The 12,346-nt window shown below is 53.9% G+C and overlaps 3 protein-coding genes and 1 non-coding gene across 4 annotated transcripts; 3 read left to right on the plus strand and 1 right to left on the minus strand.

Annotated features, from left to right (window-relative positions):
* Positions 1 to 388: 388 nt before the first annotated feature.
* G6M90_00g055900 (uncharacterized protein) lies at positions 389 to 3,400 on the minus strand (the record flags this gene model as incomplete). The annotated part of the gene is made up of 2 exons (XM_014688697.1): positions 389 to 2,038; positions 2,231 to 3,400. The coding sequence occupies 2 exons, from the start codon at positions 3,398 to 3,400 to the stop codon at positions 389 to 391; spliced, it is 2,820 nt and encodes a 939-aa protein (XP_014544183.1).
* Positions 3,401 to 5,060: 1,660 nt separating this feature from the next.
* Positions 5,061 to 5,151, plus strand: G6M90_tRNA00000076. The gene has a single exon. It is a non-coding gene; the product is annotated as a tRNA-Trp (tRNA).
* A 3,156-nt stretch (positions 5,152 to 8,307) lies between these two features.
* On the plus strand, positions 8,308 to 9,152 carry GST (Glutathione S-transferase; the record flags this gene model as incomplete). Its single annotated transcript, XM_014688698.1, has 2 exons — positions 8,308 to 8,898; positions 8,958 to 9,152. 2 exons carry the CDS (start codon positions 8,308 to 8,310, stop codon positions 9,150 to 9,152), a joined length of 786 nt encoding a protein of 261 aa, XP_014544184.1.
* A 917-nt stretch (positions 9,153 to 10,069) lies between these two features.
* On the plus strand, positions 10,070 to 12,295 carry G6M90_00g055920 (uncharacterized protein; the record flags this gene model as incomplete). Its single annotated transcript, XM_014688699.1, has 1 exon — positions 10,070 to 12,295. The coding sequence occupies one exon, from the start codon at positions 10,070 to 10,072 to the stop codon at positions 12,293 to 12,295; it is 2,226 nt and encodes a 741-aa protein (XP_014544185.1).
* Positions 12,296 to 12,346: the final 51 nt, after the last annotated feature.

The raw sequence follows: 12,346 nt of genomic DNA on the forward strand, positions 1-12,346 counted from the left end.
CGGAGTGGAGAGACGCCTTCATGGAGTCGGTTGATGGGACGGGGCGGCGAGAGAAACGGGCTCGTCGTTCTGGCCGTCGTCAAGTTTATGTACCCGCCCGGCCGCCCTCGGAATCATGCCACGGTTCCGAGCTATCAATCGATGTCGGCTCGGGACCCTGTGGCGCAAGGCATTTCGCCCATCATGGATCATGGATGGCATTCAAGCTTCTGGTCACATCATCTGCCGCGCGGGGAGGTCCACCACGTCGCGCCTGTTTATTTGTCAGCGCCGCCATGTCGCCAGACCACCACGTGGGAATCGACGGGCGGGTTCATCGCCGTGGTCCCCTCTGCGGCCATGAGGTGTGCCAAAGACGGCCTGGACATTGTTGACGAATCGACTACGGCTATACAAACACCGAGACCCTGCCGTTGCCGGCCGCCACCGCTCGAATCCTCGACCCAATCTCCAACGGACTGCCCTCGCTAATCATAAAGTGGCCCTTGTCCTCGTCCTCGTCCACCCTGACGCCCAGGATCTTGTAGATATTCCGGCTCACCAGGTCCAGCGCCGACTTCTCCGTAAACCTCCCGTTGCCGTTTCTATATGCGGTGCCTGCTTCAAAGCCCAGGTCACGCACGTACCAGTCCTCCGGCAAGCCCACGGCGACCGTGACGCCGGCCGTCACGAGCCAATCCGCCGCCGTTCCATTGGTAAGCGGCGCGCCGGAGAGCGCGCGTCTCTGGTCCCACGTCTGGGGCATGGGCTGCAGAGGCTGGAGGATGACGCCGACAGACGCCGCGGCCAGTTCTGCGGCCACGAGATAGGACTCTGCGCCGCCCATGACGGCCATGTTGATCTTGGACTTGAGCGCCCCCTCGACCTCGGACTTGATGCGGAGAGCAGAGGCAATTCCGTCGGCAGAGTTGATGGTCAGCGCGAGAACGAGGTTGCCGGAAACGACCCTCTTCAGGTACGCCGCCTCGGAGTATGCCTCGGGCTCCTCGTCAGACTTGCCCGCGTCCAGGAGCTTCTTGCGCAGCGCGCCAAAGGCTTCGCTGTAGCTCTTGCCGTCCGTGCGGGCATTCAGGTCCAGGGTGTAGTGAACGGCGGCGTCCTCTGCAAACACGGCGCCCTTTTCGAGGCTTGTGAGCGCAGAAGTCGTAAAGCCGACGCTGGTGCCGTGGTGCGTCTTCAGACCGTTAAACTTGGGTGCGGAAATGGCCCGGGTCACGCCATATCTTGCGCCGACACGAAGCTTCTTGTTATCAAGCTGGAGGCCGTCGACGGCACGGGTGAACTTTTCTTTGGTGTCGCCGTTGTCTGTCGAGTCTTCGGCATCGATGGCGTTGAGCCCAATGGTGCCGCCGACGCCGGTGAAGGAGTGAGTGAGGTAGCCGTTGTTGAGCTGGACAACCTTTACGCCGGCAGCGGTGGCGGCTTCGAATTCAGACGTGCAAGTCCCGATGCAGGTGATCTTTCCCTCGGATACGGCGACATTGGATGCTTCGCCGCCGGTATTATACGCGTCGTCGCCGGAGAGGAGAACCTTGGTGACCCCTTTGAACAGAGCATCAGCGACCTGCGTCGGCTCAGACACAATGTCGGCGAGAGTGGCATCAGGGCCAATGGGGCCTTGGATCGGCTTGTCTAGGTACACAGGCGCCGTAAACTGGGCGGTACCATCAATCCAAACTTGCACGGGCGTGGCTCCGACGCTGAGAGGGTCGCTGTCCCAGACCACGACGTCGGCATCGTATCCAGGCTTGACTTTGCCCAAGCGCTGGCCCATGCCCAATTCATCCGCCGGGGCAGTTGTGACACTGGCGAGAGCAGCGTGATACGGCAACCCGTAGTGGTAGGCCTTGGCGGCTTCAAAGAGGACGTGCTGCGCATTGAGAACGGGATTGTCGCTCACGTACACGGGTGTCAGTCCCTCTTGGTACAAGATCTTGCCGGCAAACTCGGAGCCAACATATGCCTCCATCTTGTAGTACATGTTGTCGGCGAAGAGGGCCGAAGCAGGCGGTCGGCCACCCCAGGTGCGCTTCAAGATCTGCTCAACCCATTAGTACTTTTTTCTCTTCATCGTTGGCGCCAACAGGCATTTGTCCACAATCCTGGGCCGCGGTACATGAGGTTGAGCAAATCATCATTGTCTTGGATTTTGATTAAAAAAAACAGAGCGGGTGTAGGTACTTGCCTCGGGAACAAGAAAAGTCTGGTGAGCATGGTGAAAGGTCCGCACAGCAAATTTGAACTCATTGGTATGGTCGACCATGGCTTCCAAATCGGGCACAGTATAGCAATGAGTGTTGATGTGAACTTGGCCGCGCATCGCAGCGCCCAGAGACTCCCACGCAAGCTCTTCCGGGAGATAGCTATCCATGTTGTCAACGCCCACAGCGTCTGCCTTGTCGCACCAGTCATCCTGCCTTTGGACCAAGTCGCGCGCCTTCTCAAATGCGCGGCGGAACTCGAAGCTTTCGCCCAAGCGGCTTGTCATGCGGCCACCGGAGGAGAATGACTGCTTCGGATTCTCACCACATGCCATCTTCATGTAACGCCAGTGACGCTCAGGGTCGGCCAGCATGTCTGCCGCACTGAACTCGTTGCGGCCCTCCTTTTTGCCAACGGCATGTTTGATCAAATAAGCCTCGCCACCAATATTGTTGCTCGATCCCGGCAAGATGAGCGAAGTGGTCACACCCCCGGATTTGATCACCTCGATCTGGGGGTCAAAGACGTAGAGCCCGTCGATGGCACGGGTCCAGGGCGTAACGGGGCTGGAGAACTCATTGCCATCAGAGTTGCCGCGCAGCCCAGGCATGGAGTAGACGCCCGCATGGCTGTGCATGTCAATGATGCCACTTGTGAGTAGTCGACCCTCTGCATTGTAAAACTGAGTATCCCGAGGCAGCGAGCCCAGCGAGATATGCCGCTCGACCTTTTTGATGAGGCCGTACTCCAAGTAGACGTCACCCTTGGTCCACCCCCAGCCCTTACCCGCCCGGGCATCCTCGTTGCTGGTGCCCTCGACAGGCTCGCCGATCCAAATAGTAGCATTCTGGATGAGCGTGGGCTTGCCGCCGTCGACGAACCTTGCGCTCTTGTCGCGACCCGAGCCTATGGGGTCCCGCGGCTTGTGCCGCAGCGTCTTGCACGTGGCCAGATTCTCGTTCAGCTTTTCGGCAGAGAGCTTGACGGAATGGCGGTTGGAGCGCCGGATCTGCTTCCACTGCGCCAGGACAAGGAGCGACAAGCATGCGAGAGCGAAAAACTTGATGGCTCTGCTGCGACGAAGGCCGCGTCGGCGCCGAGCCCGGCAGCCATTGTTGCCAAGAGGAAGGTGCGACTCGGCCGAGGCCTGCGGGGGCGAGTACGGCGCGTAGGGAGGAAGGCGACTTTTTTCGTCCATCGCTATGTCAGCTTTGGTGTCTAAAGCCGGGATGCGAATATGAAATAGTAAAGGCTCGATGAATGAGGCCGTTGCTCATGTCAATGACGTGAGACGACGCGACAACCGTCTGGTGTTTTGGCACACAGAGGCATGGATGGCCCCACAGGAGCTTCCGAGCCGTCGAGCTGGCCAGGCAACTTTGAGCGGGCGAGAGGCACTAACAGCAACGGGGTGCTGTACCCGGCGTCTTGTTGCCCAACATTCCGCTTCAACTGGTAGGCGGCCTACCCTATAGAGTGTCGGTCCTTGGCAGAAACAGTCAATCCATCATGACGGAGCAGCCCGACGGCAGCCTCACATCTCCAAGCGGCTGGACGACGCACGCCCGATGCTTGCGACCGATGGCCCGAAGGACCCTGCTTGACGTTGACAGGTTCCGTCTGTAGCCGAATACGCGCATATCGGACTACTAATTGTTATACTATTTCGTGCAGCTGCGCCTGCCGTGTGGAGCATCGCCGTGAGGCCAAGTGTGCTGTGGAGGGCGACGTGCATCAAGACATGGCGTGTTCCTGCCGCCTTGCGAGATTTACATTGACTCTTGCCATGAAGACGGCTTCTTAGACCTGACCAACCCGTTGCTCGGCTCTCTTGAAAGGTATAAAAGGGACGAGATTTCCAGCCCAGCTAACATATCTGCCTCAAAGTAATCATTCCTCAATTCCACTCACAATCGTCAACAAACATCATCCCAAAATGCGAGCCACCGCTTTCCTCGTTACCGTCTTTGCCGGCTTGTGCCTGGCCCATCCGCTTGCAGACGCGCCTGGCAATGAGTGTCCTCCAATGGTTGTAAGTACCACCGCCCTTTGGGTGCTTTTTGAAAACCGTGTCAGGCGTTGTGGTTAACATGTGCATGACAACGAAGGCCTGTTCGCGAGTTATGGGCTGCACATATTGGGATGATGATGGCTGTCTTTACTGCAAGTCGACATGCCAAGTTGGGTCAAGTTGATGCGACGATTCGCAGCTCCAATGCCAGGTGGTAAAATAGCTGCCTGTACGCCAGACCATGTGATCTGCTGGGGATTATGGGGAGACACGGAACTTGTATATTGCTATTCTTTACCAATGGGACAAACAAGTACCTGAGAATATATATCTTGGCAATCTGGTGTTGGATGTGTGAATGCCGAGGCACGTGTGATGTCCCTAGCGGATCGCGACAAGTACAAAAATGCTCCGAGAATGATGGAATAAATTTGTAACGGCACGAGAAGAGTATGTCTATGGAGACGATGCAGTTCCCAGCGTTTTCCTAAGACTGCACACATGCTGGCTCGAACGGAGTGGGATGCAACCGTGAGTGGTACTTTAATCGCAGCGGCTGCTATTAGACACTAGTGAATGAGGAGATGTATGATGCAACAAAGGTGTTAAATTGGAAAAAATACAAGTAGAATTAATGGGATGCGGTGTTATGGTTGCAGGGGTGGCAAAAATGAACCGCCCCCCAGATCATAAACAATTCGCCATCAATTAATCAGGTCCACGCTCCATTATTTTTCCTTCGGTACGTTGCTGCTATTTTGGGAACTGACATCTGCCAATTACCTCCGGACGGGGTAGTTGACCATGGATTGGAATTCTTTGGGAGGTGGGCGAAAAAAAGAAAGAATGAGGGACACCGGATTTGAACCGGTAACCTTCGGGAGGTTCAAATTGAAGCTGAACTGGAATCCGACGCGCTACCGTTGCGCCAGCCCCCCATTGGTGATTGAAAGGATGTTATTGACCCATATATAGCAGGCGTGTGGACTTGGCGCATTCTGGATGTTGAAGAGCCCAGACTCCACCGACAAATTTTCGCATACTACATTGACTCTTGGGTTCGTTGTGAAGAGAACGACCGCTACGTCTTGGCAGCCAATAATGTCCCAATGAGTTCATTGCAGGTGGCAAAATGATTCTAGCGATTGAACCTGAAGTTCTTCAGAGATAGCGAGTATCTACTGCCGCGCAGGCTTTCTCCCGCGGGTTCCCTGAACTTTGGCAGTATTCCTTCCTTGGGTCATTTCACAATTCAGAACAAACAGTCAGCTCGTGAAGCTTCGTCGAAGAAGCCTTGGGCCAGAAGATTCCCTCCCCGTTGCATAAGTCGAAGTATTCTCCCCAGATGCCAATTCTAATGTTATAAGTCAAAAAACCAATACCCGCGGCTACTGTGTCTTGCAACCTGCGCCGGTGACTTGTGCTCGCCGTGTCTCATAGATATAGTATGCATATGCAGTTCCGTCAATGCCAGTGTTCAGAGCAGCGGAAGCACGTACACTTGTCGTATAGTATTCTTTGCCTTGAGAAATTCCGGATCAGTGTGTAGATGCTGAATCTCTCGCAGAAGACAATCAGATCAGGGGCAGTACACTTGGGGTTTACGCCTGGCCGTGCCACGCGTCCCACTGACAGTCGAGAACTTCAGATGTTGTTTTCAAAATCTGCTGCTTCTTGTGCCAGGTATCTCGAAGGGGCTATTAGACCTTCAATGGACAATGTGCCAGATCGCTCTTTCAACTTCGTGCCATCCCCGAGAAGCAACAGAGAGGATAGCGGAAGTCACCACCCGGCGAAATGTGTGCAAAGGCGCAAGCCACGAGATGTCGATTATTTGCCGTTGGGGTTTGAATTCAACTATGAGTCATTTTAATAGCTCCGCCGCCGTGACACGCTTATCAGGTACCCAATAAAGCATTTCCCTTATAAATTCGAGGAATATTTCGGCATGACCATCTTTGCGTATACACCCTGACAGCTCTTGGTCTAGTTTTCACGTCCTGGGTATCAAATCAACGTGCACAGAGGCTAATTCGCCAAGTCAACAACGATTGTCACACCGTCCAGATTGCATTCACCATATTTGGCCAAAAACGGCCCACGCTAAAATTCCGCAACTTGTTATCACAGAGTTTTGCGTGGGGATTCAGGGCTGCCGGTGATCATGCCGGTGTCGCATTCGTCTCTCACGCTCGATAAGTGAAGAAGTTTGTCCCCAATCAGAGCGGTCATATCCACTAGGTGTTGAGCTGGCGAGTATGATTGGGTTCTTGGCTGGTAAAAGAGAGACTGGCCCGTCAATAGCTGCCAGATCTAACAACGTCAGCAAAGCCAAATAGACTTGACGCTGTGGACGGTAAGACGTATCATGGCACCAATACTCCACGTGTCAGCGCTATAAGACCAGCCAATACCGAGGAGAACCTCCGGGGCGCGGTATTCGCTGGGCTGTATAAGGTGAATTAGCGGTTCGCCCCCATCCCTAGGCTGCGCAAGTCCAAAATCTGTAATTTGTGATATCATATTGCCAAGTCCGTGGAGGACTGGCCCGGTGTCATTGCGGCAGCGGTGCATCATGCGATCCCCGATTTATTTACGGGCCATGTGATGATTAGCTTGGCCGAAGAGGAAGGTATCAATAGTTGCCTGATCTTCAAGAGCGACCATAATGTTATCAAGGTTCAAATCTAAACACAGGTCCATTCTAGACTGGTGTTTTCAGAGACGGAGCATACCTGTATGAATAATGTGGGCATGAGTGTGCATGTAATCCGGGCCCGCTGGTAGGATTCGAATATGGGCTTTAAAAATGGCAGCGACTCGTAGGTTGCGGAGGTCTGATGTGTGACCCATCGTCTAAAAGCTACAGAAGCTCTCTTAAAGGCTTGAATACCAGCATAAGATGCTTATCTCCCCGGGATGACTCAACTTCATAGTCCGCAATAGCTGTCGCCAGGACGGCGCGTCCCCGGTGACCAAGGCTTGCCGAGAAAAGACGAATATTCAAATCTAATTCGTGTATCATGTGGTCTTTTAGCGTATTGCAATTTTAAATTTTGATGGAGACGTATTTTCTGGGCCGCGGCAAAGCGCCTCTGGGAAGTGGTTAGCATATGGAGGCAGTAATAACGCGTTAGATAGCATACTATGAGTCTTGAAAGAGGGATTAGCCAATATGTACACCTCCGCTTAATATCGTGTGCCAGCCAAATTGTTGACAAAAGGGGCCGGCACCGGGGGCCGGCCGTTGTTGACGCGAAATACTCCCAGGGCATGCTTAATTCGCAACGGTGGATGCGAAGTTGAGGACGCGGAAGATGAAAAACAGGAGGAAGAGAAGGAAGCGGAGTTGAACGATTTCGCATGGGCGTTGGTAACACGACGGGCCGTGGTGAGCTGCCAATCGTTGGCCATTGTTTGCTACCCTGGCGGGTATGCTGTGAATTTGAAATTGTGATTTTGGTTTCGAGCACCAGTCGTGAGTACTATTGACTCTCGTGTTCTGACAGTCACGTGTGTGGAATGTTTGGGGTCATTGAAGAAGTGACATAGAAGTGAAGAACAGCCAGATTCCGCCATATTACTTTTTAGTCCCGAGTTATTACCGAATAGAGATTTGGAATTGCTTAAAAGCGCCGGCGGCGTATGAGCTGCGTGTGCTGTCAAAAGGATGCCTTTATTAATGAGCTAGCCGCGTCTTTGCTGTTGGCGACAAAGAAGATCACGTCACAGAACCCTAACCCTAAGCACACTCTGGCCGTCCTTGCCGCAGGCCATCCGATGCTCCCCGGCTCGTGAGGATTGATCTCGATTCCAGCGGGGGCGTGGCTTCGTGGACGGAAATCATGGATCCATAGAGAACCGTGAAAGTTGCCATCTAGAAAACCACACCAATGTCACCCCGCAGCTGGCTCCTTGTGCAAGCCTCAAGGGATCATTTTATCCCCTCGGCTGTAGCCCCGCAATTCCCCGCACCATCCATCACGATGCTGGACTCTGGTGCTGCTTGATTCTCCAATGTTCATCTCATTGCTTTCATCGTCAACCGCCCATCAGAACTTGCGTGCCCTTCACCCGCTCACTCGAAAACCACAATGTCCGAACCCGACACCAAGCGCGTCAAGACCGCCAACGAAGCTCCCTATGAGCTCATCTACTGGCCCGGCATTCCGGGGCGTGGCGAGTTTGTCCGCCTTTTATTTGAGGAAGCTGGGGTTTCGTACACTGATACCGCCAAATCGGGCGGAGATGCTGTCCCGACGGTTCTCAAGCTCATGGCTGCTGACAACAAAGGTGATGACATGAACCCTCCATCATTTGCTTGCCCAGCCCTCAAACACGGCGACCTGCGTCTCTCCCAAACACCAAACATTCTCCTCTATCTCGGACCCAAGCTGGGCCTGGCTCCCACCGAAGGTAATGGCATCTACCACATCAATCAAATAGCTTTGACAATCTTGGACTGTTTCTCCAATGAGGTCCATGACACACACCACCCTGTCGCTTCGTCGGATTACTACGAGGCCCAGAAGCCCGAAGCCAAGAGGCGAGCCAAGTCGTTTATTGACGAGCGGCTTCCCAAGTTCCTTGCATATATTCAGCGCGTGCTGGATGGAAAGGCGAGCGGAGACGGCCCGTGGTTGTACGGCGGGAAGCTGACATATGCCGATTTGGTGCTTTTCCAGGTTTGTTCCCATTCGTAGCGAAAGGCGGCTTAGAATGAGAGACTGATATAAAACAACAGGGTATTGATGGAACGGAATTCGCCTTCCCCAAGACGATGAAGAAGATGAGAGATTCCGGAAAATACGGCGGCGTGTTCAAGCTCTACGAGGCTGTCAAGGAACGACCCAATATCAAGGAATATCTTGCCAGTGATCGCCGCTCCCAGTATTCTGACGGTATTTGGAGGCATTACCCCGAACTGGAGGAGGACTAGCCGCCTATTGTTGCAGGATGGTGCACACGAGTCCACATGCAAGTCTCTAGACTAGTTGAAAGAATACTTCGAGACCCGACCGGACGTGCTGTCTTCCCCTTTGGCCATGGTTTGAGAACGGCTCACTGTTCCGCTGGTTCTTTGCATTGTGAATCATGAGGGCGACAACATCCCTGCCTTCGCCGCCACCCAACACATGGCCAATTTGCCGACAGCCAAGCGTTTGATATGGAGGGAGACCAACCCGATACACATCAAATAAAGTCCTGTCGTTGGCCGTGTTAATAAAAATTGACACTTGAGATCCATGACTCAACTGTGACATCTACCATTTCCGACAGACCAATTTTCAGGCACGTGTCGCCCATTCATGAAATGAGCTTCCTCACTCGCAAGCCACGGCGCAGTGCAGCGCCAGCTGACAGATGATGCCAGTCTTGCGGGTGAAGAGGCCTGCAAGCGAGATAGCCTAGCTGGTCCATCTATCGGAGCTGTGCCCGGGCAGGCGAGTTGCGGCCAAGGCTACACTGGAGCAGAAATAACATTGAATGGAGGACATTTGAAGGCTTGGGTGCAAAAGTTTGTGACCGTTGACGTTGCCAGTCTAATCCTGTTTTGGAAAGCGCAGCCCCGCCACGTCTGTCAACTAGGCGTCATCAATAAACGCCAACTAGCGTGACGTCAAAGACGAAGCATCCTCCAACATTGAGCATTGAACACTGGGCCTCTTTAAATGGGCTCATCGCCGCATCGACAAGTCCAGCCTGGCCTAGCCACGCTTGTCGAAGCAGCATTTTAAGACATCTGGGGCATGATTTAGTTCGACTGTAACTTCTTGCGTTGTAGCGTTGTCAACTTGTCAATATCTCAACAATCTCGCTCCTACCGAGCAAGGCTCCCAGGCGCAGGTAGTCACCATGGATTGCTTTGGATTATGCGGCTCAAAGGATGACGACGATGAGCGACAACCACTGCTGCCTCAATACAATCAAGACACGACGCGGCAAGATCGTCTGCATGAGAAGCTCCACACGTACCAAATGCTTCGAGCCATGTCGAATGGCTACATGCCCTCGAATAAACAAGTCATCATCCACCTGCGAACCCTGTTATGCGCAACAATTCTGAATCCTTCGGAGCAGAGCACCCTCAGCAACTCGGGCCGCGCACTCATACGAACAACGCGACTATGGCTGCAGCAGTTCATGGATCTGCTCGAGCAAAAAAACGCGAAGGATCAAATCCAGGATTTCATCTGGTACTTGTCCAAGGCGAGGTTGGATGTGGATGTGGCAAATGTGAGGAAAAACATGTCCAAAAGCAAAGCCCGGGCGGATGTTTCTGCCACAGTCGAGAGCCTGCGCACCGTTGTGTCCCTGGCCATGTTGAACAGCGACTTTCGAGTATTTGTTGCCGACGCGGCTACTATTGCAAGACAGGTCCTCCGGGACACCGCCCTCGCGTTGGGAGACGTGTCGAAAGAGGTTGGCGACAAGCTTGACTCTCCAGGTGAGGACATGGAGGCTCTGAAGAAGACGGATCAAGACGCGCAGGAGCCTCCATCGTCGGAATATGTCAAGGACCAAGCAAAGGATGTTGGTGAAACTGCCTACAAGGAAGCTGCTCACGTCGGAGAGGAAGCTTATACAAGCTTTTCCGAGCATATGAATGCGGAAGCAAAAGACATCCTGGTGAACCGCCTCCGGAACGCCGTCACGAACCTACGGAAGAGGACTGACTACTCCGAGTCTGTGTCAACTTTGTCTGGGATTTTGCAGAAATATCTCAAGATATACCTGTCCGTGGGATCGGATGCTGTCGATACGCTAGAAGGCAATCTTCACAATAATACCCAAGTTGAGAATGCAGTCCACAACTTTTGGCTGTTTCTTTCTTCGTTTGGGGATGGCGAAAGCTGGGAAAAGGCCAGAGCATCATTTTCGGACTTTGCTGAGCACAACAGAACGGATGAAAACTTGGACGAATTTGTGAGCCAGTTTGTCAACCTGATTCAAGGAATGCTCTCAAAGCCCGAATTTTTCGACAACATGGACGAAAGACTTGATGAATTACGTGAGCGACTCAAGGAGCTCACGTCCGGGTCGTCAATGGGCGAGGATGCTAGCAATTTGCTCCGAAGCATCCAGCAGGCCCTTCAATCCACGGCCGAGGACAAGGACGTAAAAAACATGACCTCGGCCTCGCTGCGCCTAGTCCACATTTTGTTCCCGCCGGGGGAGATGGGAAACACGGACCTAGTCCGAGATTGCGTCAACACATTCATACCGTTGCTTGTTCAGGCGGTGCAGTACATTCCAATTCCGCGGCTGGAAGTCTCAACACCAGCAATGGACTTGCTAATGGAAAATCTCATCCTGGAGCCGGGACAGACGGTCAACAGCAGCTCCTTCCTGCCATACAACTTGCAGTTCTCAAGCCGCAACGACATTGACATTACCAAATCTCCATTTGGAACCAGTTCCTCGGTGGCGTCCCTCGTCACCATTAAACTGGCCGGCATGTCCATTGCAGCCGATGACCTCGGATACTGGCTCCGGCTGCATTCGGGCCTCCTTCGTTTCGTCGACGAAGGCTTGACCAGCTTCCACCTCGACCATCGCGGCATAGACGTCACCCTGGACGTGGAGATTGGCCGGGAACGACTAGAAGAGCTTGTCACCCTGCGCAGCGTGCACGTCAAGGTCCATCACCTGGATTACTCCCTCCGCAAGTCCAAGTTCTCTTGTATCGCGTGGCTCCTCAAGCCGTTTATCCGGCCGCTCCTGCGGAAAGTACTCGAGAAGCAGATATCCTCGGCGATTGACGAGGGGCTGAGAACACTGAACCGGGAGCTGGTGTTTGCGCGGGAAAGGCTTCGCGCAACTCGCGTGTGCAACCCCGGCGATCTCTGGACCTTTATTCGCGCAGTGGCTGCTCGTCTGGTGCCGCCGCCTGATCCCGACATTCACACGCGAGTCGGCGTCGAGCCTGGGAAGGGCGTCTTTCGGGGGCGGTACGCGCCGGGGAGCCTGGTCAAGGTGTGGGAGGAGGAGGCCCGCGACGCGGAGCAGAATATTTTTGAGTACCGCCAGGATGGCTGGCGTAATGGTATATTTGATGTGCAGACCACGCCGGCGCCGTAACGAAACAAGACGGATGGGCCGCTTGCAATGGGTATGAAATGCGGCAGCGCC

This window comes from Metarhizium brunneum, chromosome 3 (genome assembly GCF_013426205.1).
Source record: "Metarhizium brunneum chromosome 3, complete sequence".
In the NCBI taxonomy this organism is placed as follows: Eukaryota; Fungi; Ascomycota; class Sordariomycetes; order Hypocreales; family Clavicipitaceae; genus Metarhizium; species Metarhizium brunneum.